Source organism: Enhydra lutris, unplaced genomic scaffold (genome assembly GCF_002288905.1).
Source record: "Enhydra lutris kenyoni isolate GAN:26980312 unplaced genomic scaffold, ASM228890v2 scaffoldscaffold4, whole genome shotgun sequence".
Taxonomy (NCBI): domain Eukaryota; kingdom Metazoa; phylum Chordata; class Mammalia; order Carnivora; family Mustelidae; genus Enhydra; species Enhydra lutris.
The window spans coordinates 12,453,511-12,481,330 of NW_019154088.1; the positions used below are offsets into that span (position 1 = coordinate 12,453,511).

At 48.3% G+C, this 27,820-nt stretch overlaps 1 protein-coding gene across 5 annotated transcripts in view; it reads right to left on the bottom strand.

Annotated features, from left to right (window-relative positions):
- Positions 1–27,820, bottom strand: part of LOC111140656 (FERM domain containing 5) — a 314,748-nt gene that overhangs the window by 19,548 nt on the left and 267,380 nt on the right. For 4 of the 5 annotated variants that reach the window (XM_022492856.1, XM_022492857.1, XM_022492855.1 and 1 more), the window contains exons 2-7: positions 25,314–25,418; positions 21,601–21,643; positions 21,279–21,357; positions 12,950–13,047; positions 10,788–10,911; positions 7,218–7,305 (exon numbers count right to left, since the gene is read on the bottom strand). In XM_022492856.1, the coding sequence (XP_022348564.1) occupies positions 7,218–7,305; positions 10,788–10,911; positions 12,950–13,047; positions 21,279–21,357; positions 21,601–21,643; positions 25,314–25,418 (537 nt within the window). Of the gene's footprint in view, positions 1–7,217; positions 7,306–10,787; positions 10,912–12,949; positions 13,048–21,278; positions 21,358–21,600; positions 21,644–25,313; positions 25,419–27,820 lie in introns of those variants that run through there. The other variant, XM_022492859.1, reaches the window with a different exon arrangement.

Consider the following 27,820-nt stretch of genomic DNA (forward strand, 5'->3'; position numbering starts at 1 on the left):
CTCTTAGAGTCAGGGTCACAGGTGTGAGCCTCTGGGCCTAGCGAATGAACTATATGTTTTGCAAACAATTCCAATTAATCTATTGCTTTTATTGTCCTTTCCTTAGGGTCTTTCGTGATTCTGACACTTGGCCACAAACATTGTGTCCTTCAACCCAGGGGCAGTAGCAAAAAGCTGTTTAAAAATAACCTAAATGGAGATACTGTGAAGCCATGGGGCTGATTTTCCTCCTGCCTGTCATCAGTGCTTAGTGGTGGTTATTAATACCTGAGCGCCGGCGCCGCACAAAGGCATGGTCCCTGGCAGCGGCACCAGTGCTAACCTAGCAGCCTGGCCTCTGGGAGTGAGGAGAATGCCTGGCAGACATGGGTGAGGGAGGGCAGCCTGCTTTGGATGGAGGGTGGGCACTGGGAGGCCTTCTGCTCACAGTGCAGGCAGGACCCAAGGAAGTCCAGAAACTGCACATTCAGAAAGTGACTTGAGGGTGGAAACCTTACCTTATTTGTACTCACAGAACAGGCCTGTAGGAAATGTTTATCTGATGAATGTGTAAGACAGTGAGGTGGGCCAGAGGGACCAGGGGGAGTACAAATGAACAAAAACAAGAGGGGAAGGCATCTTACAGTGTTCTGAGAGGAAGGCCTAGAAAGAATAGGTAGAAGGATGGAAAGGAAGGGTCAGTCAGCAGAAGATTGTGGGTGGCTAGAAATTATGGGTAAAGAGTAGGGAAGGGGAGCAGCGGAGTGGGCAGGGAGTCAGGGAAGGGCTTCTGTCTGTTTTTTGCACCACTGACCTCCGTGGGGAACAGCAGGACAAAAGAGTGCCTGCACTGTGACCATAGTGTCATGGGCCCCATGGGGACCACTCAGGCCCATGCTCTGACTCTACCACTCACTGTCCGTGTGACCTCAGCTAGGTCCCATGCTTTCTCTGTGTTTCAGACTCCTTGTTGCAAAATTAGGGTTGATAATACTATGTACCTCTCAGGTTGTGCTTAGCAGACTCCCAGGACATGCTAGTGGTTGTGTTAGTATGAGTCTATTGAGCTTAATACAAAATACTTTTTAAAAAAAAAAAGCCGGTGTTTGGGGCACCTGTGTGGCTCAGTTGTTAAGCGTCTGCCTTCGGCTTAGGTCATGATCCCAGGGTCCTGGGATTGAGCCCCACATGGGGTTCCCTGCTTCTCCTTCCCCCACTCCCTCTGCTTGTGTTCCTTCTCTCGCTGTGTCTCTGTCAAATAAATAAATAAAATCTAAAATAAAATAAAAACTGTAGTGTTTACTATTTTTCCTGATGTTGACAGATTTAAATATTGCTAGTTAGGAAATGAGGGTGTGGGAAGTTGGGGTAGAAAGGGAGAAGTCAGTCATTGTTAGGGTCCCGTGGAGAAGGGGGATTTGGGCTCAAAGTGAAGTGGGCAAAAGGGGAAGGAGACAGAGGCTGTGACAGAGGTCTGTGAGAGTCGTTCCGGTGACAGGTGCCTCTGGCCACAGCACAGAGAAGAGCAGGTCCTCCCACAAGCTGGGCAGCACTGGCTGGGCTGTCTGCTGGCACTGTGATCTGCACTGTCCAGACACCTCAGGGCTGGCCTCTGGGTGAAGGCAGGTGCTTGGGTTAAGGGGAACAGCCTCTCCGGACCAGACTAGACTGACTGATTTAGAACAGGAAGCAAACTGGGAATAAACCCCAATTAGATGCCACATCATTCGAGTAAGGAATAGTAGCACCTTGAGCAATCCCAGTCCAGTCCGTCACACAAGAGATACTTTCTCCAAACTGTTTCCAATGCAACAGTTGTGGATGAAGGCTCCTGCAAAGCCCGGCACCTGGGAGTCCACAGGGGTGAGGGCAGCTGGAATGTTTGCCCCTTGTCTCTTGCACGTGAGGAGCAGGACTTATAATGACAGCGAGAAGCCTCACATCTGCACCACCAAAAAACCTAACAGGCAGCCATGCTGACACCTTCTCCAGAACCTTCCCGGTTTCTTCCATCTAACATGTGAGCCTGCCCTTGGGATTTGTGTGCAAAAGGACAAGTTATATGACAAAAAGAGAAAGAAATGAGGATGAGGAGAGAAGTGATACGGAAAGTGGTAACCTGTTCCTCGGATCTTCCATTCTGTTAAGCCGAAGGTGGTCTTTCCTTTCCGTCCCCTTCCCATCCTGATGAGATCAGTACCCACAAGACTGAGCATTAATGGATCTGAGAGGTGGAATAAAAAACTCAAGTCTTAGGGGCCACACGGCATATATTACTAACCCCACTCTGCATCAGATAATGGTCTAAAGTATTTAGTTCACTTCTATAGTTGTGAGGTACAAGATCTGTTTTCCATTCTTCATCCTTGTGGAAAGAGCTCATTCTTGGTTTAGGATGGTAATCCTGCTTCTTATTTGCTCTGTGACTTACTTAACTTCTCTGAACCTCAGTTTCTTCATTCGTCAAATGAGGACCATAAGATATACTTAAAGAAATACTACTTCTATGTGATTTTAGGGTGATGGCCTAAATGATTTATTGCCAAGACATGGCCAATCATGTTTTTCCTTGGAGGGGGCTGGATTTGCACAGAGTACTTCATATGTTCATGTAGAAACCACCATCAAACTCGACTGCATCAGTTTGACATCATCAAAGGTCCACCTTAAGATGATCACTCTGCCTAGAAAAAGATTTTTGGAAATCACCACACTGGTTCTGAGAAGTAGGGACGTCTGGCCACCATTGCCCAATCCCCACGGGTTCCACCTCTGGATACAATGAAGTACACTTCTGTCTGCTGCCGCCCCAGAGGACATCCTGGGTATGCCAGAGTCAGAACCTGGGTATTCTTTCAAGGTAACCACTCCCCTCTCTGGAGCAGGACTTCAACTAATTCGGTATGGGTGAATGAAACCTGTTTTCAAAAACCTTAGGGAAGGGGTGCTTGGGTGGCTCAGTTGGTTAAGCATCCGACTCTTGATTTCGGCTTAGGTCATGACCTCAGGGTCATGGAGATTGGGCCCTGCGTCAGGCCCAGTGCCCGGTGGGGAGTCTGCTTGGGATTCTCTCTCCCTCTGCCTCTGGCCCTTCCTCTGCTCACATGCATGCTCTATCTAAAATAAATACATCTTTAAAAAAAAAAAAAGACCTTAGGGAAGATTACACATGCTCTTCCACATGTTTATGCCCATCCCTGAAAGCTCATAGCTAGGAACCTTTAGATTAAGTCAATCACGAAAATCACCCAGTTTCGATATACTTAAATATGGTCACAAGAAAGTAGAGTGGAAGTTAGGAGGCAACCCTGTAAGAGCCTTGGCATCACCCCATTAAAGATCAGAAATTGAAATCTTGGCACATACTTGCCATCTAAGTGGCTTTAGTCAAGTTCTTCATCTCAGCAGTAAACCTACCACTCTCCCCACAGTGCAGCCCGGAGGGGCCCACCTGGGGATGAGGGCCAGTCATCACTGATCCTTCTTTTTTTTTTTTTAATTGCTGATCCTTGTTCTGTTTCTCTGAGGTCAGGGGCAACTTGTCAAGATGGGGAAGGGGGTTTATTTAGAAAGGAGCATAGGTGGCTGATTATGAAAGGTCAGAGGAATGACAATTTTATTTGTATGTTTCTCTAACCTAGATCTTCTGAAATCAGTTTTCTCCTATATAGAACAGACATAAAGCCACTTAGTGAACTTACATTAAATTTTTCTGATTTCAGTGGTGCTATCAGTTCTCTCTATCAGAATTCATAGTGAGTCTCCTTTGTTCCTAAATAAATGCCATCTCCCCAGAAGAAAGACTAGAAATGGTAACTGAAAACGTACAGAATTGAGACCCAGGCAAGACCGGGTTTGAGTTCCTTACCAGTAACTCTGGACATGTTAGTTGGTCTCTCAGAGGCTCAGTGTTTTTTAGATTTTACTTATTTGAGAGAGAGCTTGAGAGAGAGATCATAAGCAGGGGAGTAGGTAGAGGGAGAAGCAGACTCCTTGCTAAGCTGGTGAAGAAACCTGGGATCATGACCTGATTCAAAGGCAGACGCTTAACCGCCTGAGTCACCTGTGCACCCAGGCTCGGTGTTCTTATCTCAAAATGAGGACAAGAACATGTTCTTGGCAGTGTTCTAAAGATTAAATGAGATAGTGTATGTAAGTGCCTGGCATGTGCAAGCTCTCAATAAATGGCACTTTCATGACTCATCATAGGGCTGGGTACAGGATGGGTACCTGTGATGGGTCTGACCACTCCATAAACCTCAGCAGGGCAAGAGGCCACAGTCTGGGCCTCCGGGAGATGCAGGACCAACAACCAGTCCCAGGGCCCCCTGGAAGGAACAAGATGGTAGCTCCTGAGGTTGCAGAGGTGTCAGAGTTGGGAAGTAGATGCAGCACTGGGCTGCCAGTGGTTCGCTTCCAGCAGCCGTAGGCTTTGGAGATGGGGGCTGAGGGGTGATGCCGAGAGCTCAGGAGAGCTTGTGCAAGTTCAGAGCCTGGGTGTTCTTGTAACACAGCCAGCTGCCGGAGCCCTCTGGCTGTCCCACCCAGAGTTGGTAGGATCTCTTCCTCGTCCCAGGGCCAGACAAGGACACTCTGGGCAGAGAGAAACCATCAGTGTGGACAAGAACAACAGCAGCTTCTTAATCAGTCCAGGAGAACGGAGCTCCGCTGAAGTGTTGTTCTGCTCTCATTTAATTATCAAAACGATTCCTCTTCTTCTGTCCTCCCTAGGGCTGCATGCCCCAGATTCCCCGGGCCCAGTAATTGCCTCTCTGTTAATAGAAATCATCGGTATTTATTACACCGAGTGCTCCAGCTTATTTCAGCTCTCCTTGTAGCAACATTAAGGCGAGTGCTTGGGAGCATATCACCAAAGTAACCCTACTTAATGACAAGAGTAAATGCTCCTGAACTGTCCTTGCTCAGGAGGGCCGAGGAAACCACGATCTGGAGCCCGATGAGATGAGCTGAGGGGCCATATGTGGGGTCCGCAGCAGCGCCCTGACTCTGGGGGAGTAAGAAGTACAGGGCCTGGGAACAAGGGACTGGAAGAACAGTAAGATGACTGCTCCCACCTTCCCCTAGAGGGAGTCTCCTGGGGGATTCTGTTCCGTACAGATACATAGCAATGGGGAGTGGCTTGAGTTCAAATTCTTGGTCTACTACTCAGGGCCTTGTAAACTGTGGCCTCCCAGAACTTTAATCTTCTTACCTATAAAACTGGAAGAGTAAAATCCACTTCTCAAGGCTGGCATGAGGATTAAATGAGAAAATAATGCAAAAGGATTCCAGTGGGCCTGCTGCCATAGAATGCATGCCACAAATTTGTCTTCTCTCCTTCCTTCTAGGAGTTGATGAAATGAGGTACTGGGCCTCACACAGTGCCTGATACGAATAGGGGGTTCCTTTCTGCAGCCTCTTCAGCCTCTGTGTCCAATAAGGACAAACTCATCAAGGATGGGTCTGGGCCAGGAGCCTTCCAGCCTCAGGTTCATGTGGATCTGGGCTAGACACCAGGCTGGCTGCCCCTGTAGCTTCCAGACCCACACAGGCAACAGCGGAGAATCCTTACCCACCTCCACTCGGTTGTGCTCAGGTTCACTGTCCACCATCTGTCTTGGAGGTGACCCGGCACCTTAGGATGAAGATCGCTATCTCTAGGCAGCTGTGTCTTTTAAGGTCCTGAAGTGACTCAGCAGTTCGTGGAGTACAGTCACTGAGTACCTTCTGTGTACTTTCACACAGATGAGGAAAGCAAGACTCAGGCCTACAAAGGCCTCAGAAAGCCGGAGATCAGAGCTGAAGATAGGCCAGCTGACTCTGAAGCTCTTTTCAGTCCTATGCAGTCTCCCTGTGGATAGTATCTGAGCAATTCATGGTTGGATCTGTCTTGTCATGCAAGGGCATTTGCTAGTTCATTTGTAAATAACCGTACATCAGTTTTTTTTTTTGTTGTTTTTTTAATACTAACAGGAATGAATATATTTTCTGACAGCACTGGCTCCCAGGAACGCAAGGGTTATCTGGCAGTGGGTTGTGCTGGTGGATAGGGAACTGTGTGGGGTGGGAAAGGTGACCAGGGTTGCTGAGTGCCAGAATGTTCTCAAAGTTCATATTTGAAGTTTCAGCATCAAATTCTATGTAAGAAGAAATAACTATCACCTCACCAAGAAGCCACGGGAAATGCAACTCTGCCCCTACATTACCATGTTCCTTGCTTTCTACTGTTTTTTTTTTTTTTTTTAAAGATTTACTAATTTATTTGAGGAGGGGGCAGAGAGAGAGGGAGAGAACCTCAACAGACTCCTTGCTGAGCATGGAGCCTGAGACGGGGCTCAATCCCATGACCCTGAGATCACAACCTGAGCCGAAATCAAGAGTTGATCACTTAACTGTGCCACCGAGTTCTTTTAATTTTTGTTGGAAACTTACGGTGTCCCCTCATTAGGAAGAAAAAAGGTCAGTGTCCTCTCGTTCCCATATGATACTGGCTCCCTCAGTTCAAATTGAGAATCAGCTTTACTGGCAGTACTGGTTTCCAGTATTAGAAAGAGAGAGGCAAAAGCTGGAGAAACTGAGGCAGAGACCAGGAGTGTGAAAGCAACTGAGATGTGGAGGTGAAGTGGAGGGAAACAGCTGCAGAGAGAGGGGAAGAAGCCGTGTGTCTCCACTGCTGTCCACATTGACTGTGGCTGCTTGAGCTCTTCTCCAAAATGCCAGACACACGCTAGCAATTACAGAGGTTTCCTCTGGGCAGAGCCTCCTGGGCTGGTTCCCCGTCTCACCCTCCCCAGCGCATAATGGAATTAAATGCGACTCCGAGGCAGTTCCTCGCAGTGGCTTAACGCTGCAGCAGTCAATAAAACCCGCTCTTGGAAAGAAAAGAGATTACAGGTCAGGGAAGGGTGGGCGGTCCTGGGGCGGCCTCTGATCGTTCCCTGTGGGGGGCCTTTCCCATTCCTGGCTTGGTTTCCACAAAATAACCTACTGCTGCCACAGTGGGGCCCCGGCTTTGGGTTTGTTATTTAGATTGACTTGGCCTTGGACACTCTGAGGTTGATGTGCCACCACAAAATTATGCAGCGTGGAAGCCAGAAGGTTTTTCTCTGGCCTCTGTCACTGAAAGAACCGGCTAACCACATACTGAAGGTGGAAGGCGTAGGCACATGCTCCTTCCCTGCCTGTCAGCCTTTGGAGAAGGCAAGGTCAGTGCAGTCTCCCGACTATGGGGGTCTTACCTTACATGGGTGAGGGTCCACTCCATAGGTCTCCAATGTCTGTGCTTTTCTTAAAAAGTTCAGCTCTGATGTTGCTGGTGTTTGACCACTGGAATAAAGAAAATGAGATGATTTCAGGGTTTCCTGTTCTCACAGACTCCCCTGAGGTAAACTCCCCATGAAGAAGCTTTCAGGGGCTGGCTCCGTCAGTTAAGTGTCTGACTCTTGATTTCAGCTCAGGTCATGAGCTTGTGAGATCAAGCCCTAGTGTTGGGCTCTGTGCTCAGCGAGGAGTCTGCCTGAAAGATTCTTGGCCTCTGCGCCTACCTACTGAGCTCACTCAGGCTTTTTTTCTTTAAAAAGTATATATATATATATATATATATATATATATATATTCATTCATTCATTCATTCATTTATTTATTTCAGGGTAAGTCTTACACTCCAGTTTTTCATAGAGTGTGCTCCCTGCCCTGTTCAGGACCAACTTCCGAGACTCCTGTCTAGGGTAAAAAAACTCAGATGTCTTCAGACCGAGGCTGACTACATAATGAATGCCGTGGGCCGAGTGCAGACAGGAGGGAGTGGTGGGGAGACTACGGCAGACTGGAGAGGGCTACCTCATTGAATGAGGGCAGCTGCTCCTGAGCTCCAAGACTAGTCCTGTGGGGATGCAAGGCCCAGCGCTACTAGAGGTTAAAAGCACTGCTTTTAGAAGGGAAGTCAGAGATACTGATTTTTTATGTGCTATTTCACAACAATTTCAAGTACTATGGAAGCAAACAAAACACACTTGTAGCCTGCCTGCAGGCCATGGGTATCTTGTCTGTGATCTGATCTCGACTGAAATACATAGGAAGGGCCTCTATATCTTGCTGTTGCTGCCACCCCTTTTCCTTTACCAAAAGGGAACATGGGAATGGAGGGTGAAGAGACAGCAGGAGACAATGCTGAGCTCCCCAGACGCCACAGTAGCTCTGTTTGTCCACAGGGTGATGACTATGAAAAGGAAACAATCAGGAAAAGGAAGAAAGCACCCTAGTGCCAAGCCATCTGAGGAGAGGGCCTTTGGCATCATTCCCTTCAGAGATGCCTGGAATCTGGTGCTTTCCTGAGCCCCACATAGAACCAGTGGCAGTGTCCCCTCGGTGCCATCAGGGTCCAGAGCCCTTGTGAAGCAGACATACTCCTATGGACGTTGGGTCAGTTTCACTGCAAGGAAGGGCAGATTTGTCAAGTCAACAACTCTGATGGCTGGTGGGCAGGACTGGAAGTTGCTGATTTCTAAGGTCATTATTTGTCCCAAGTCATATGGTGTGTAGGAAGACAAGGCAGAGCAGGCAGAAGCAGGCCAGATTCCTGCTAGTGTCCCTTTGGAGAGATATCAATCAGCACATTTCTGTGCCAGCCTCCATGCTGCTTGCTGTAAAATCTACCAAGAAATAAAGTGCACAGTCTGGGCCCTCCAGGAACTCAGGTTAGAGCTGGAGGAAGGAAATAGACACATTTTTAATAAGGAAGATGAGGCCAACCTGCGCAAGCAGGCATTATGTTGACTGCAGATTTCTACACCAGCAGACCTGTGGCATGAAGAAGGTGTTTGGGAAATGTCTGTGTGGCAGGCAAAAGGCTGGACTCCAGAGGCAGCTGAGCACCACTGCCCCGTCCAGGGAGCTTCCTCATTCCCATTCTGGAAGCTGGGGGGTCTTGTGGGCTTCATTCATTCCAGGAGTTGGCCCAAGCCTCCAGGGCCCTCAAAGTGGCCATCATTTCCCTGTCACCTACTAGGTTTCTGGATGACTGTCCCCACTGCTCTGACATCAAAAACCCTCCTGTCAGTGCCTCTGGCTGTCCTAGCACATCCCTGATCTCTGCTTTGAATGAACCATGAAAGGTCCATGTGTATTCCGACCTTTACCACAAGGGGCCGCTATTTCCCTAACAGAGTGATGGGAGGAGCCGGCCTGCTCAAGAAAGACCACACCAGCCCTTGGACAGTTATGAGGAGTCGCTAGGATTCCACCTCTGAAAGGTGTCTCCATTCTCCTGGGAGAGTGGGAGCCAATGCAATATTAAGTTGAAGCTTAATATTAACATTAAAAATATGGGACGCCTGGGTGGCTCAGTTGGTTAAGCAGCTGCCTTCAGCTCAGGTCATGATCCCAGTGTCCTGGGATCGAGTCCCACATCAGGCTCCTTGCTCGGCAGGGAGCCTGCTTCTCCCTCTGCCTCTGCCTGCCACTCTGTCTGCCTGTGCTTGCTCTCTCTCTCTCTCTCTGACAAATAAATTTAAAAAAATAAAATAAATAAATAAAATAAAAATATCTCCCCCCGCCCTTGGGCATTAACCTGCCCCAGGAAGGTGGTTAAGCAAACATTCAATAAAATTTTTAAAAAAATTGTAACATACTAATATGATGGCATGTTTTATTTTACAGCAGTGCATTGTATATAGCCTTTTTCTCCATAGTTTTATCAGTTTGGGGTATATGTGCTCCAGCATACCACACAAAGTGGAGTGCTTACACAATACTGGTTTAAAAAAAAAAAAAATTAGGGCACCTTGGGTGGCTCAGTTGGTTGGGCAACTGCTTTTGGCTCAGGTCATGATCCTGGGGTCCTGGGATCAAGTCCCACATCGGGCTCCTTGCTCAGTGGGGAGCCTGCTTCTCCCTCTCCCACTGCCTATCATTCCCCCTGTTGTGCACACTCACTCTCTCTCTGTCAAATAAATAAAATCTTAAAACTTTTTTTATAGTTTTTATTTTTTTAAAGATTTATTTATTTTAGAGAGAGTGCACGTGTGAGGGGGGAGGGGCAGAAGGGGAGAGGGAGAGAAGCAGACTCCCCTGCTGCAGGTGGAGCCCAACATGGGGCTTGATCTCATGACCCTGAGGTCATGACCTGAGCTCAGATCAAGAGTGGAACACTTAACCTACTGAGCCACCCAGGCTCTATTGTGGTGGTGGTGGTGGTGTTTTAAATCAATCTTTGCAGAAAATCCTATATATATGGATGAAATACATTAATACTATTTAATGGAATTTGGCATATTCTGGGCAAACTAAGAATCTTCTGTGTAGGGCTGTGGGTTGAGTGAGGCAATACTGAAGACATAGCCCCTGAACCGCATGCTCTCAGGGTACCCCTAGCATATATCAACCAGGCCAGCCCTGTGCCGTACCATCCACTGACCCAGAAGCCATCTGTCATGCTGCCACAGACTGAAGGTAGAGGCTTGCCCATTTTCGCATGCCTCCTCTCATCTGTTTTCTGTGTTTTTCTTTTCCTTTTCCCTAGCCCATGCTTCTTCCCTCTCTCTCTTCATTTATCTTGGTGAAGCAGATCCCTTTCAGAGGCCAATCCTGCTCTGCTTTCCTTGTACTATAATGACAGTGTTGCCCTCAAGCCTCAGCCTGCACTACAGGGCTTGGGCTCGTGCTGTCAGTGGAATACTGAAAACGGCACATCCCAGAGTCAGGAGGACTGGGTATGTGGGCGTGGAGGCTGCAACACAGGACTTGTGTGTCCAGGCTTTGTGTCTTTGTGTCAGGACACTGTGTCCTAAGCCTGAATAAGTGTCACCTACCTGAGTTCTGTCTTGTGAATCTCGGCAATCTTCCTTTCCAGCTTCTCTGAATGTTTTGGGAAAAACTGGAACTTGGAGCTATAGCCTTCAGGGTGTTTCCCTGGGTCATAATCCCCAATCTCCGCTTGCAAAAGTAGAGTAAAAACAGTTGTGGAGATAGGTAAATCATCACTGGTAAACAACAAGAAATTAACACACAGCGCAAAGGCAAAGCACACACCAAATTTCTAAGGAACAATGGGTCTTGAGCGTGGAGGTGGGGCAGGCAGAGGAGAGGGCAGCCCGTCAGAGGCATGCCTACCTTTGTTTGCCCAGGTGTGCACTGGGGGTTGCTGTCAAGCCTAAGCTAGAGACACTAGAGCCAAGCCTGTGTTCTGTGGTCACCACAAGTAAATACCCAATAAAAGAGCAGAAGGCCGTATCACGGTCTTTATCCATTCAGCCTGGAGAAAAGGGCGTGGGATCAGTGTGCTCTTTGCGGCAGCACGGGAAACAGCTTGATTAGGAAGATAGCCGGGGGCCCGAGCCAGATTTAAAGTCTAAGCATCAGTTTGGAGGATTTTAGCAGGAACACACTGCTGAACGAGCCATGACCCAAACTCAGAACTCAACTCACAGTTGAAATCGAATCTAATCAAGTGAATACATTTGAGTAAATATTCTTTCAGAGCTGACCAGTGTCAGGCCCCTTGGAGAGAACCTCAGAGTGGGAAGACTGGTTAAAACTGGCCATTGGGGGCTCCTGGGTGGCTCAGTGGGTTGGGCCGCTGCCTTCGGCTCAGGTCTTGATCTCGGGGTCCTGGGATCGGGCCCCGCATTGGGCTCTCTGCTCAGCGGGGAGCCTGCTTCCTCCTCTCTCTCTCTGCCTGCCTCTCTGCCTGCTGGTGATCTCTCTCTGTCAAATAAATAAAATCTTTAAAAAAAAAAACAAAACTGGCCATTGAGTTCTGGAGCACCAGGTTTCCTAGTTTTCTGCAAGGAGCAGGGCTTTCTCCACCCATTTAGAATGTGCCTTCCAAATCACTTGGGAATTTCTATCGTTCAACAAGAGACTAAAAGCTTGCCTGGGCCTATAGTCCAGAGTGACCTCGGACCACGGAGTCATTTATGATTTTATTTAGAAAGCTCCAAGTGGAAAACATCAATATTAGACATCAACTGTTTTTTCAAAGGAAAAAAAAAAAAGGAAAAATTCAATGTGGTTGTTAGGGTAAATCCGGTGGAAAGACTGGAGTTTAAAATCTCACTTAGAACCAACTTCTTTAAAAATGAGGGGGGGCCTCTTTGGATAGCTTAGAGTTGGCAGGGACCTTCTAGACTTGCTGTTTAGGTGCTTTTTAAAAACAGGAGTCTCAGAAGTCAAAGTTACAATAATGTGTGGACCTTTACATTCTTAATGCAGCTATGATATTTCTCTTAACAGAAGAGCTATGGTTTCTTATTGGCGAGCATTTTTCAGGTTCTCTTCGCAAAGCAGCTTCCTGGCGTTCACAGATTGCCAATTAAAGGTTCAGATTCATTGACGGAAACTGATTTTAGTGCCGTGGTCCCGAACAATCTAGTGACAGTTTCAGGCCTAAGGACTAAGAGGAGTCTTGGAAGTGGCACTTAGGAGCACCTGCACTTCTCAGAAGGAGAAGGCATCACATACATGAAGTGTGCACACATTTCCAGCTGTTTTGCAAAACAAAACAAAACACCAGTTGGCATCAGCTGATACAGATTCAACTCTGCTTTACTAGGATGCTAGGAAATGTGTCTGTTATTTGTAAACATTCCAACTTTGACCACTCTGAATGGAAAGGTCTCCGAAAGGGACACCAGTATTCCAAGACAGTTCACACCTTCGAGATATGCATGAAAGGCTATGAAAAAATGTATCCAGATGACTCTCCAGAGTCTCAGTAACTCTACCAACCAAGGGTGGAGGAAACCCCAGACAGAGTCCCAGTGATCCGAAGGTGCTGGCAGAAAGACCTGAGGCACAAGTATAGGGTTGAGTGGTTGGAGCTTTCTGGACCTAGGGAGTTTAGGCAAAGCCCTCCCACTCAGACTCTGCTTCAGGTTAGATACTGTTTATATCCAAGAAGTAGTCATCTGTGGAAACTGAAATAATCAGTACTTAGCATGAAAAGCAAATTCATCTTGTCAAAAGGCATTACCTTGAAGGATGTGAGCTGCTAACAAGGCGGCGTCTGATGTTTTACAGAGGAGGCGGCCATGGTAGAGATCCCTTTTGATCTGTAGGAAGACTAAGTACCTGGAGAGAAAACAGAGGCTGAACTAGAAAGGATTTCTCTGATGGCTTTAAAGACATAAGGATGGAATATGAGCCTATCAAAATTCTCATCAGGGAGCTTTTTTACTACATTAAAATAAACTTAAAATGTACCACAGAACAAATGTATTTTCCATTTTCCTAAAGACTTTTAAGTACTTTGCCTCGAACTGATTTGGGGTTCAATTCAAAACAACCTGTTGGTTTCCTTTACTAGCTCAAGACAGAATTGGTGCTTTCTGGCAAAAGCACTGTGCCCCACCCCAGTGCTGGGTTTTGGAAGGGGCCAGCCCTGGCCCCTTCAGTGCTAAAAAAGAAACCTGTGTCAGCAGAGAGAGGCCAACTGGGCCCCTCTCTGTCATGGATTCTGGCTGATGTTTCTTCCTAAGAAGCAGAACGGCGGGTGAAGGAACCAGCCCAAGGAGGAGTTCCGCCTCAGCCTGCCAAGACACCCTGCCCAAGTGTGGCAGGGCCTTCAGTTATTGGCAGAGCTCAAATGGAGCTCTCAGAATCTAAATAAGGTGTAAAAAGGGGCACCTGTGAAGGAAGCAAAGAAACTTGTGGCTAGCGTTTCTTCTAATAGAGAAAGCTCTCACCTGAGATGGAAGCAGGACAAGAGTAACAGCTAATAGTAGCCAATACGTATCAAGCACTTCTGATCTGCCAGTGCAGGGGTTACACACTTTACGTGCACTATCTCATCTCATTCTCACCTAAGACTTTGAAAAAGGTACTATCATCCCCCCATTCTTAAAATATTTAATTCCAGTATAACATACAGTGTTTCTTGTATTATTCCCCCCTTTTAAGATAAAGGTACTGAGGGTTAAGTGATTTTTCTCACCGGCACACAACTGGGAAGTGGCAGAGCCAGGATTTGAGTTCAGGACTCTGAGACTCCCTTTTGTTGGCTCTTAGTCACTATGCTATATGGCCCTCCTTGCATTGTAACTTCTTCCAGTTCCACAAGGAGTTGGGTGGACCCTGTCACAGTGGAATGGAATTGTTGGCTCTATTTTTAAATGTCTTTACAAGGAGTAGGTCTCTGATGTCAAAACATTACAGGTGCCCTGAGAAGAGCAAACACCAAGGGTATTAAACCCTTAAGTGTGTCACCTACTACAGTGATGCCTTGTCCTGGGGCATCTGTGGTGATTTAGAAATACGCCCACAGATTCTTTGATACTCCTCATTTCTGGAAGTAGAACTTAATTCTCTCCCTTCGTATGTGGGTTGGACTTAGTGACTTGGTTCTAACAAACAGAATGAAACAGAAGCAATAGTGTCTAACATCTGAGACTAGGTCATAAAGAAGTGAATCCTCTAGTCAGACCTTCAGATGACTGCAAGCCCATGGTAGACCCTGAGCCAGAGCCCCCCACCTAAGCCTCTCCTGAATTCCTGACCTACAGAAATGGAGTGATAATAAATGCTTGTCATTTTAAGCCAAGTTTTGTGGCATTCTGTTAGCCATAGATAACCACAGAATCCCTGCGGGAGTAATGGAAATATAAAATTCCCCTAAACTCAAACAGTCTGAACCAAAAAGAAGTTGGGCCCCCCCCCGGACAACTAGAGGTTTCCACTGCTTCTGTTTTCAGGCTGAAGAATAATACAGAGGATTCTATGCCCATTTGATCCCGTGAAAATGCTCAAAAGAAAGAGGATCATTGACCATGTAACTTCTGGGGTGGGGAGAGGTACCAACAGGTGACTACTGATTCAAGTAATTAACAAATGCAGGAGCAATTAAACCTTCTCTCCTAAGGCTCTGATACTCAAATTGTGGCCCACAAATCAGGGGGGTCAGCATCATCTGGGAGCTTGTTGGAAATGGAGAATATTAGGCCCATCCTGGACCTACTGAATCATTTTAACAATATCCCCAGGTGACTTTAATATATAAAGTTTGAGAAGCACTGTCCTAAGAATATTCGAAAGCATCCATCAAACCACTTCAGGAGGGACTGCTCTCCCCAAACCAATGGGAAGGTGAGTAATCTTGTCTGAAAGTTGCTAAGAACTCCGCTCCTCACTACCAACCACCACCACCAGCAGCAGCAACCCTGCTCTGCCCCAGTGTTTGCTATGAAAAACTGAAAGAAAAAGACATCATGTAGAGTGAATAATTAAGACGGGTCTACCAGATCTGGGTCTACCAGATCTGGGTCTACCAGATCTACGGGTCTTCACTCTGTTTCCCACAGTAAAAATGCCACACCTCCCTATGGGAGAGAGGGAAGGAGGGGGAGAGGCAAAGCGGTTAGGAGGAGGGAGGGGGAGAGAGGGAGGGGGGAGTGCTTCTTTGCCTCTCACTGCTCTAGCTCCTACCTTCCACAGGCTTTGGCAGGATGTGGAAGCCAACCTTTTATCCCTTACTCACTGATCATTCCCTGGGCCTGAGTTCATATATCACTCCTGTACTTCTCTGTCTGTGTCCCCAATTCAGGGACAGCACATATTGGACTAAAGGAGATATTGAAAAGGGACAACAAGTCTCTGGACTGTGATTCTCAATGTGGCAGTGAGGAGAATGTCCCCTGGGGGGAGCATGTCAGAATCTGTGTCTCCTGGGTTTGAAAAAGCCTTGCTGGACCTTCTGATCTGCTCCCCTTCCCACCCAGAAGGGACAAACTCCTCCTGACACTGAGAACCATTGTCTTTATGAGGCATCTTTATTTTTTTAAAGATTTTATTTATTTGACAGAGAGAGAGCACAAGTAGGTGGAGCAGCAGGTAGAGGGAGAGGAAGAAGCAGGCTCTCTGCTGAGGAGGAGCCCGACTCAACTTGGGGCTCGATCCCAGGACCCCAGGATCATGACCTGAGCTAAAGGCAAATGCAAACGCTTGATAGACTGCACCATGGCACCCCATGAGGCATCTTTATTGATGGGTGCATGGTCGGTGCCTCAGTGAGCTGGGAAGTATACAGGTTTCCACTACTGAGTGGGGTTTCTTCAGACTAATGGAGGTAGGACAGCTACAGGGGGGGTCAAGGGTAAGACCACGGGAATACTGCCGGGCAATGGTACAGCAACTGCTGGGAAAGGGGGGACAAGTCAACGTCCTAAAAAACAAAGCACAGCTTTTGAAGTCAAGAAGAAGGGAGCTCATGAAAGAATCGGCCATCAGCTTTAGGGGACAGAGCTGTACTAGGTCCCCCTCCCTTTTCTGCCACGGTGACGTTCATCAAGCTTCATGTTTTGTTCACTGAAAGAGGTAACCAATGTGTCGCTGTTGTTGGACATGAGAATGCATTCCACATGACTCGTAGCATCCCTAGACCTATTCTCAAGAGAACGTGGCATAGTCTCCCCTGCCACACATGGGTCTAAGGAAGTCTATCCTGTTGCCTGAGACACTGCCACTGGGGCCACTTTGTTACCAGGGAAGAGATCTGTCTGCCAGGGCTACCCAGCCCAGCCAGCTCTAGGTGAGCAAGCTAGACGGGTTACCCCATCTCAGAACCTGAGAATAGAAGTGAAAGAGCCTAATTCTCTCTTATGTGAGGCAACAGAAGACTGAACACGTAACTTGTCTGAGGTGATAAACAGTGACCAGAATCAAGGAAGGCCTCCTGACTCAGGGCCTAATGCTTTTTCTACCTCCATGGTAATTCAGCTAGTTATTAGAGAGAGAGGGGTCCTAAATCAAGTCAAGAGAACTCTGTCACTGGAGAGAAATTCTCATTGGAACCAAAGAATAAATCAGCCTTAGACCAGATTTAAGACAACAGCTTATTCCTTAGGACACTTCTTTGGGTAAATTTTGCCAATCTCTTCCTGGCCTCATCTCCATTTTTGTTTTAATGCCAATGTTGTCCTAAATTAATGGAAGTATGAAATGGACTATCCGAAGGCAGAGTAAGTGAAAATCTAAAAAGACAGCCAAGGAAAACCTGTCTTTCTGTGACATGGACGTCTCTCCAAGGTGTTGGCTTTCTGATATCAGAGGGTGGAGATGAATCCACAGATGGTTCCAGAATTAAAGGTTCTGACCTCTGGAAAGAACTGGTATCTCTTGAAGAGTTTCTCCAAAGAGTTCTTACTTCGGTCCTGGACTTTCCTTCATCAGATTCTTTGTCCCTGGCTTCCTCTATAATCTTATAGTCATCTCCTTGCAGTCAGAGATGTTTTTCAAATTTACTTTTAATATTCTAGAGACCCTGTACATCTTACGCCTAACTCCCTACTCACCCTTCCTCCCACGCATCATCCATCCATCCATCTATCCATCCACTTCTGAGCACTTACATGAGTCAGGCACTGCCACAGGTGCTGGGAATACAGAAGGGAACAAAACAGAACCCCCACTCTTATGGAGCTTACATTCCAGCAGAGAGAGACAGACAATAACAAAACAAAGTAATAATGATTTACTGAATGCCTGTTGTCAGCCATACACTGTACTGCAGTTTGTTGTAACTAGGCTCCATGCCCAATGTGGGCTCAAACTCATGACCCTGAGATCAAGAGTCACATGCCATACTGAGTGAGCCGGCCAGGGGCCCCCACACCATGCTGGTTAACATGCACCCTCTCCTGCAGTCCTCACCATGACTCTGGGAGGTGACTACTGGTTGTTTTTCCCTGCTTCATAGATGAGGACACTGACTGACTGGAGAGACTGTCCCTTGCCTTGTCTCACCAGTTAGTTAAAGAACCTGGAATCTGAACCCAGCTCTTTTCAACATGTTAGTCTGGGGTCGGCACGCTACGGCCTGCCACCAGAGTTTCCAGGGAAATAAAACCAATTTTGCTGGAATGCAGCCATACTCATCCATTTAGGAGTCTCCGGCTGCGTTTGCACTGCAAAGGCAAGAATGAGGAGTTGAGCCAGAGACCATATGGTGCACAAAGTCTAAAATACTGACTCTCTGGCCTTTTTTAGAAAATGCTGACCAGGCCATCTTAGCCTAGGGTAGGCTCAACTGATGTTCATCAAAGGAACTTATGACCTATAAACTCCATTCGTTCTCGCATTTTATCCGGTCATTCTATTCATATTTTTTGTGAGCAGCCCCACTCAAACATGTGTCAGGCAAGATTGTTTCCTTAGAAGGTGGGGGCCCATTTGCACTCAGTTTCCTCCTACTATTTGATCTTTCCAAGAGTTCACACACCTGCGGTCCCCATTAAACGCTAAATCTGGAGCCTAATCCCTGTTTTCTCTGTCTTGTCTCTAGTTCAGACAAGGAAATCTATTTATTACTTTAAAAAATGACAAAAGAGATTAATCAGGATTTGGCAACTAAATTTATCATCTGGAGAGAGTCCAAGAGATAAATGGAAGTACAGTGCTTTATGCCTTATTTCATCCCCTCCTCTCAGTCTGGCTTTATGGGAATAGCTGAGACGGCATTGAAATTTAGGACCGATATTGCTAGGAAAAAACACACTGACAGCTAAATTAGTTTGGCAGGAAGGTGGCATGAAGGGTTCCAAGCCAGGAATGAATTATGGGTATTGAGTGAGGCTGGGGCAGGTACCCGCTCTCTCAAGATCAGTAGGGAAATGAACGAGCAGAAAGACTCAGCTAATTCCAAGGCCTCCACAGAACGGCCAAATCAGGCCAAGGCACCCTGCACTTCACACCCCCAGCAATGCTTGGAAAATGCATCTGGGGAAGGAGGGCTGGTGAGGTGGAGAGCAAGGGGAGAATAGTCGAGGACAAGGATGCTCAGCACAGATGTATGCAGAAGGGGGAGGCGCTCACACCCTTGCCGGTGCCTTTGAAGCTTGCTGACCTGGAGAGAGGCCTGGCCGTGGTCCTGGTGCTGTGCCACCAGGACTTGGATGACTGATTGCCTGGGAAAGCTTTTTCTCTGAGCCCTCAAAAGTTAGCTGCTTAAGTGATAGGACTCTAGCTGGTGGGGGAAAAGGACAGAGGAGGAGCGGGAAGTCTCAGAAAAGGAGCGCCTTTCCACCTCAACAAAGGAGAGAAGCCAGAGCTAACTGTACCCGTGCCCTGTGCAGAGCCCTTGGGTGTCCAAGGACCATGGACTCCAACCGGCAGCCTCTGCTGGGCACAAGGCTTGCCCAGGGCCGTGGGGGTGTGTATCACAAAGTACAAGACCCTCGGGTAGTGGTCAGTTCTCCCAACAATTCTGTGCAGGAGCTGTTACTCTCCTCATTTTATCAATAAGGGATCTGAAGGGGGCGCCTGGGTGGCTCAGTGGGTTAAAGCCTCTGCCTTCAGCTCAGGTCATGATCCCAGGGTCCTGGGATCGAGCCCCGTATAGGGCTCTCTGCTCGGCGGGGAGCCTGCTTCCTCCTCTCTCTCTGCCTGCTTCTCTGCCTACTTGTGATCTCTGTCAAATAAATAAATAAAATCTTAAAAAAAGAAAAAATAGGATCCGAGCTTCCGGGTCTCTGCAGCCTCTGGATAGGAGAGTCTGTCCATTAGCGTCACGGAGGAACACCTGATTTAGAAAATTCTCTTGTTAAGCGCTCCCCCTAAGGGCCAAGATAACCACATATTTTTGCCCTTTAATCGAATCAGAAAGCCTGAGTGCCTGCGGTGCTCTCACTGGCCACTGAGTTGTTAGAATCATCCCTGTCACCCTCGCTGCTGGTTGAGCGAGGTGGAGACCGGGAGATCCCAAGGTGTGGGGTTGGGAGGCAAGGTGCTAGGTTCTCAAGAAAGAGCTGTTAAGTTTGTCCAAACATGTGGACAGCAGCGTGGCCTTCTGGGTCTGCCCTGGCATCATCTCTCAGCAGGGAAGCAGGTGGTGGGGAGAGGGACAGGCTCGGAGTGAGGCTCGGACTCTGAAGGTCCCGAGCAGGGCGGGCTCGTGCTCCTAAAACCGCACAGTCACTCCTGTAATTGGATGAGCAAAGTGGGAGCCCCATCCACTTCCGTGCAGGTGAGCAGAACCTGCCATTTCCATGCCCAGTAAGGAGCATGAACACACCTCGCTGACCTCAGGGCTTCAAAGGTGTTGCCTGTGCGCTGTCCCTAGCGTCCCAAAGAAACAACCTTCCTCATCCTTCTGACGGTACCACCTGTTCTCCCCAGACTCCCCCTGGGGCCCATGTGAAGAAGCCTCTTTTCCTCCCCGTCCCACTTCTTTGCTTCTTTGCACTACTTAGCCCCTTTATTTGCCCTCTTCTCTCCCCATTTCCTCGTTTTCCGTCTCTGAGAAACTGTAGCTCCTTTTATCTGACATAAAGCTAGTGGCACACTCTTCGGAAGAGGAAGCAAATGTAAGTCTGTATTCCTTCTTCCCTCCTCTTTCCTCTCTTTGGAATTCTCCCAAGCAGCTAAGGATCTGGAAGGAAACAGCAAAGACTTAGAGGACAGAGTCTCTAACTGGCCATGACCTCATCCCAGTCTCTGCAGTCTCCCAGGTTTTAGGGGGATCAGGGAGCCGGCAGGCTCTCTCTTCCTCGGCTCTAGACTTCCCTGGCCTCGCTCTTGCTCTAGGGCCCTGCCCTCTCCAAGGTAACACCACCATTCTGCAGATATCAAAATTAGGTATTTCAATATAAAAATTAGGGGTCCCTGGTACAGAGCAAGATGTCTGAGGCAAGACTTTGAGAGTGAATTTGTCTCATATATACAAAACGCTGGGGAAGATTTGAAGTGCCTACTCTTTGACCCTCTTGTAGGATGACATGGGCCTGGAAGCTCTTTCTCATCCTCAGGTGGTGCTGGATGAAACAGGATTCATTCCACGCAGCTGTCTGCCCGCCACAGAACACGGCCTCCACAAGGAAAAGTCCATCACGGACCGGATCCCTCAGCACACTGGAGTTTATCAACGTGGATTTACAATCTTCAGTATTTGCCGGCTTCTTCTGCAGTGTCCTGCTTTGGCATTTCCCAAGTACATGAGGCCACTGGAGTCTATTTCAAGCACCTGTCGCCGCCAAACAAAAGCAACCCACCCTCTCCAAAAACATCCACGGGGGCCACATCCTTGGTAAGAGAAAAAAATACTTTTGATTAATTAATGACTCCAGGTCCCTTTTGTAGGTGACCAGTTTAAATGAAGTATTCACACTTGAAGGAAAGCTCACTCTGTTCCAGTTCTATTGAGTGGGTGGGCAAAGAAAGCATGTGGAAACGAAACGCAGAAGTAAGGTTCTATTTAGGAAGACTCCTTCCTTCTAAGAGTGAGAAGCTTCCAAAATAGAAGCTCTGAGAGGCTCCAGTCCCTCTTTCCCATCCTCTCCAACAGGTCTCAGTGGCTGCGGGAAGTTCAGCCTTACCTGGTTATCTCCTCCTTCAGGGCAGCAGGATCCGCAGGATAAAACTTCACGCGGAAACACATGGTGAACGGAGGCTGGGCTGCGGAGACAGAGGCGTGCCCGTCTCAGGAAAGACCCTTCCCAGAGTATCACTGGGCTTCCCTCCCCACTGGGATGCACGGGCTCCTGAACCATCATGAGAAAATCCTCACAGGTTTAGGGCCAGCTTACATGGGAAATGGTGAACAATTACCAAGACTTACTGAACTCGGGAGGTTTCATCCCCCACCGCCCTGCCCCCACCCAGGGGTAGGCTTCCCACCTTTTCAGGAGGAAGACTTACATCTCAATTGCTTCACCACAGACTTTGTAAACTCCAACCAATGCTGCAACAGAGAACACAGGACGAGAAAACCCGAATGAGAAGCGGCGTCCAATATACCTTGTTGTACCCACTTGAGAGAACTGGACAGATTGTAGCCCAGGGTGAAAGCCTCCCCAAAGCTTGTGATATGTAGGCTTGGAGAATAGAGAGTGATAGGGTTTTTGGAAGTAAGGCCCCTATGGAACCAGCTGTGGAGGGGGAAGAGTTCCAGCTTTACATGTCATTTCTGGGCTTGCCTGGCAATGCTGCCTTCCAAAGCAGGGTGCCAGCATTCCGAGCCGCATTCCCTGCACACCAGCAGGCACAAGCGAATGCACGTATGTGTGATGGGGACAAAGCCCCGCCTGTCTTGAGCAGGGAGATGCCAACGTTAGTGGGTTGTGTGTGTTCATGTTATGTGCCAGCTTTTTGAGGGGGGCAGGGCTTTTTGGGGGACAGGGGTGGGCAGGGGGGATAGAGGCTATTGGTCGGGGCTCTAGAAAGTGTCAACAGGTGGAAGTTCATCAGTGGTGAGAAGGCAGGAACGGCTGGTGCATACTCTTGTCTTTGTTTGAACAGCATATTGCCAACCCCTGTGTGAGGGTATATATACTCACATTCCTTGGCATCCGGGGATGTTTGAAGTCTCAGTCTCATAACATAACTAACCACAACTAATGTGTAGGAAAGTATGGTTTTCCCCCCTAGATTTTTCATAGGGGCAGGACATAGTAGCAATACCTTTTTTCCCATGGTACTTAACGTTTGCAGGAAGGAAGCAACGAGATCATTCTAAACTGTTTCCCAGTTCTACATGAATGCTTTATAAAATCCATTATTGATGTTTGTTGCTTTTATGCTAATCAGGAAATCTGAGAGTTTGCAGAGAGCTACAACTGCTGTTACTTGGGATTGGATTATGTGGAAGTAGACTGAAACCATTAGCCATAAGTTCTGTGAAGGCAGAAAACTGTCAGCCACTGGCACCTTGAACAGTGTTTGAGACACGGCTGCCAAACGGACAAAGGAAGCCGGTCCGTGCTGGGTCCACATCTCCCTCTTTTCTGGCTACTTCCATTTAGTGTAACATCTTGGCCAAATCCTCCCTCTGGCAGGAAAGCAGCCAGGGCGGTGCAGACAGCACCCTGGCCTCCCGCGGTTCCCAGCTCTCACCTTCTGGGCTGGGCTGCGGGTCACACAGCTAATGGACCCACTAAGAGCCAGTTCTTCCGTCAGCTCCACATGGATAATCTGGGCTGACATTCTGCTCTCTTGCTTCCTCTGATCTGAGTTCCCACGAGGCTGGCAACTCATTATAGCCACTCAATGTGGTTAAGAGGTTCTTCTCACATTACATGGCCCACTGCGGCTGGGCTTCACAGGGAAGCAAAGGCAAGAGATGAAATTGCACGGAAATAAGTGGGGTTCGAGGCTGAGCCTGTGAAGGCGGAGGAGGTCTGCCTGATCGGAGCACATCGGAATTGTGTGCAGCGAGGAGAACACAGCAAGTGTCTGGGGCTCAGTAAACAGAACACCCCCAGGCACATGACTGATAGGTTAAAATCAATAAACAGTGGAAGACCGAAACTACAAGGAAAGACTGTGAGAAGTGCTCTCAGCAGAAGGCAGGTGGAGCTGAACAACAAAAAGTCTAGTCCCCTTGGCCAGTGCAGAGGAGGACTTCAGTCTGCCCCGCAGTGAGAGCTCAAGAAGGGAGAGGCTGGAGGAGATACGAGAGGGGTATGAGGGGAGGGAACAGCTATCACAGTTTGTCCAGGAGATTTTAAGGGTCTAATAGAGAAATCAAGAGAAATCAGGATCCCAAAAAGAAAGTGATGGCCACAGTTACCTTTTACTGTGGTCTGGCTGAATCTGGGTCCCACAATCACTAGCAGACTGATAACATAAGATTGGGGATGAAGGGTCAGGAGAAGAGGAAAGACAGAGGGGAGTTTCCACCTGTATTTGGGCCAGTGGGCCAATGGGGCATGATCTGGAGGCTCTGGAGACTGGAAAGGGTGCCTCCAGTTTGAAAGTAGAGGCTGAGAGCAAGGTGGGGCCCTGGGCCTGAGCCAGCAACAGGGGAGAGGGGAGAGAGGGCAGCTCCTCCAGGAAGGACTGGGAGAGTTCCTAGACCCCATGGGGCACCTGTGCAGAGCAGGCAGTAAGGGGGTGGATGTGAGCTTGGGTTCTGGTGCCTCAGGGGAACCTAAGGGACTGGGGAGCTCATCCACTCCATCTCTACCACGAGTAGATAGATCTAGGGTGACAATTTCCCCACAATTCTCAAGAACCTTTCCAAGCCCCTCCACTCTCCTTAAACCCTCAGTACAGTCACACAGCTTCAGAAACTATCAGGTATGAATTCAGCTGGAACCTTAGGACCCACACAGAGTCTGGCATCGGACAGCTCCGAGTTGGAGACTGGCAGGCCATATGCCTTGGGCAAGTGACTACTTAACCTGAGATTTTATTTCCTCATCCAGAGAATGGCTATTTGACTTGTGGATACTCATCTCATTTGTGTAAAGATTAAGGAACATATGTGAAGCTTTTAGCTTCGTGCCTGATACAACTCAGTGCTCAACATACATCGGCTAAAAGGCGTCACAAACCTGAAAAACTAGGTTTGTGCTCGGAGCACAGTTCAGCACATGGTAGCCACTCTGTACATGTTTCTTTCTCCTTTCCCCCATTTCCTTATAGTTTTCTATCTCCTCCTGCTTTTAATCTTGATTCCCTCCATGTACTCTCTTACTCTTCTCAAGCACATTTTGACCTAACTAGAAAATAATGATATGTTTTGTCCCTTTTTCTTCATAAGCCACTCTCTTTAGGAGATGGAGAGAATTTGGGGTAACCAGCCTTCCTTCTTAAGAAACAGCTCAGACCAAAAAAATAAACAATAAGAAACTCTCTTGTAAAAACAGTCCCATCATTATATAGTAAATGGACACCTATACCATGTGAGGACATGTGGCTTCTTGGTGTCATGGCTCTTTTGGGGTCTTATACTCCATTCCAGAGCTGAGGAAAGAGCTATGTCAAGACTGTGGAGACTTCATAGGGCAAAGGGCAGTTCAGGCTCTGGAAAGAGAGATGGACGACATCTGGAGAGCCACAGCAGGGAGGAAACAGGTCAGGGGAGAGGAAGCTGAGGGGGAGGCTGGGGCCTGGGGGTGATGGACCTGTTCTCATCTCTGTCTGGAAGGAGCCCCGTGTCTGTAGAGCAGAACAAGAACCACAGCATTGGCAAGGTGCTCAGAGGCCTATGTCAGTTGGGCTCTATCTCTGTGCTGCCCAAACTGGGGAAAGGTGAGGCCCTTCATAACCAGAACTGTGTGCTTCAGCTCATTTATTAGAAAGCAGATGCGAGAAGCTCAGCCTGTGACCTGTGCTCAAAGACAAGAACGCCAGCCCCGCCACTCAGCCGCCAGCTGGCCAGCTTTGGGCAGATCACACCAGCCCTCGAGGCTGCCATCTCAGCATCTGTGAAACGACAGGCCACACTAGCTGAGCTCTGCCAAGGTGGCTTCCTGATCTCATTACGTGATCTGAAGAGGTGACACACAACTGTAGGGCCCGGGTGGCCCCTGATACCTGAGGCTACACTCAAGAGTGTGCATGGCAATTCAAGGCCTCAGGCTACTGACCAACCCTCTTCTCTATGTGTGCTTCGAATATTGACTTACCCGCTGCTTGTCTGGGTCCACAAAGCGGATCCCAAAGTAGTCTTTCTCGAGAAGGTTCAGGTGGTGGCAAAGAAGGTCAAACAGGTACTGGCCTTTGGCATCTCTCTGCAAAGCAAGCAAGCTCCATTGAGAAACGATAGGGCTTCTTCAGGGTAACTCTGTTTTGATTGCCATTAAAAATCATTCAAGGGCACCTGGCTGGCTCAGTCGGTAGAGCATGAGACTCTTGATCTCAGGGTCGTGAGTTCAAGCCTGACACTGGGCCTAGAGATTAGTTTAAAAAATCGTCTGTAAGTTGGATGAGGGTATGAAGAGGGCACGTGTCTGTAACCGCGTCCTCCATATTGTAATGCATTAGACAGTCTCGAGTTCCAAGGCTTTTTGCACCCAGAAGGAGCCCAAGAATGCTTCATTCCACAAAGATGTCACAGAAGTCAGAGGAGAGTCAGGTAAGCCCAGTTCAATCTCAAATGCACGAAGCGTTCAGAACTCGCAGGAGCGGGGCAAGTCAGTGTGGGACACACCGAGGCCAGCAGGCCCTGCCTCTAACGTAGATCCTGAATCCACCCACTTGTCTCCGTCCCCATTACCAACCCCAAGGTCAAGCCACCACCATCTCTCAACACCCTCTCTCCCCACAGGCAAACAACGTGACCATGATTTAGACATGGGACATTTTATTGCTGAATATGTAACACAGGCATACAGATATATTCAAACGTACGAAAGGATACACTACGAAGAGTAGTCTCCCCTCCACCCTGGTCACCCTGTGCCTCAGTTCCCCTCCCCAGAAGCAACCCATGACCAGCTCCTTGTGGATCCCTAATGTGGCTGTATACACGAGCAAGCCTATTTACAGATACATCACTTTTTAAAATATAGTGGCAACATAGTTTACGCTGTATTCTATTTCTTGTTTTTTTCCTCCTTAGCATCCCTTGCGAATCCTTCCCTGGCAGTACATACAGACAGGCCGCGTGGTTTTTAAAAGCTGCAGACACTAGGATGAACCCACACTACTTACCCAGCTCCGTATTCAGGGAACGCCTTTCTAATCTGCTATTACAAACAATGTGGCCATGAGCACACAGTGATCTTTAATTAGGTCACCGCTCTTACTTAAGACTGTCAATGGGGGTGCCTGGGTGGCTCAGTGGGTTGGGCCGCTGCCTTCGGCTCAGGTCGTGGTCTCGGGGTCCTGGGATTGAGCCCCGCATCGGGCTCTCTGCTCAGTGGGGAGCCTGCTTCCTCCTCTCTCTCTGCCTGCCTCTCTGCCTGCTTGTGATCTCTCTCTGTCAAATAAATAAATAAAAATCTTTAAAAAAAAAAAAAAAAGACTGTCAATGGCTTCCCATTGCTTTCAGAATAAAACCTAAACTCCAACCATGGCCTCCAAGGCTCTATACACCCTAGCTCATCCCTCCCATGAACTCCTCCCGAATCATTATCCTCACGGCTCCCTCGCCATGGCATCTCTCCCTCATGCCTCAAAGCTTTCGGCTCTTGGGGTCTGTGTACACCCACTGCCTGAACCGCCCCTCCTCCAGCTCTTCCGGGGGGCCACACCTTCTCTCGAGGTCTCAGCTCAAATGTCCTCTCTGCAGAGGTCTTTCCCCTACAGAAGGGCCCCTCCCAATTATGATCCTTTTATCCTGTTTATTCCCTTCCTGGGACTTACAAAGGTCTGTAGTTATCTTGTTGATTTGTTTACTTGGTTTTTTTTTCCTGCCAGCTCCCTTTCTAGACTGTAATTTTCATGAAGGCAGGAGCCCTCCCGCGGAACTTAGCACGGGCCCTGGCCTACCGCAGCTGGGTCCTCAACAATTAGTCACTGATAAGCAAACAACTGAAGGGATAGAAGGTGGAGGGTTGGCTAAAAGTTTTCATAAATTAGGAAATTAGGCCATTTCTAAACCTTTATCTTCTCCTTCAGAGACCAGCATCGGTATTTGGGATGAGCTGGAAGGAGGACGGCTTGCGGAAAGCCGTCAGAGTTATCTGGAGCTCTGCAAGATGGCAGTCTCTGGGCCTGTCCCCTGTGGTCTCTGCAGCTCAGTGGAGATGATCTCCTGGGGGAGGGGGGGGGGACGGGACTGTATCTCATTTGCATCCAAAAGCAAGGCTGACTTCTAAAATCCAACATATCTCACCCTTGTCAAGGCCTAAGGGCCTGGTGCTGCTCCAAGAATGGGCAGACCTTTCCGACCTCCACAAAAGGTTTACACCTCACCACTTCCCTGTCGGCCAGAGCACCCTATACTTTCCAAGGAGAACTAGGGCAGGACAGCTGATCTCTCAGGAAATATCTTAAGAAGCTTATCCTTGCAGGATTAGAAGGATGAGTGAATAGGCAGCTCAAGTAAGGGAAGCAGTGCCATGAGGGCACCCGCCTTCCTCTCCTGCTGGCCCCACGCTCCCTCTCAGCACGACCCCAAGGCAGCTGCCCCTATCCTTACACCCTTTGATCTCCCACCAGAAAGAGCTACTCTCGGGGCAGACTTGTT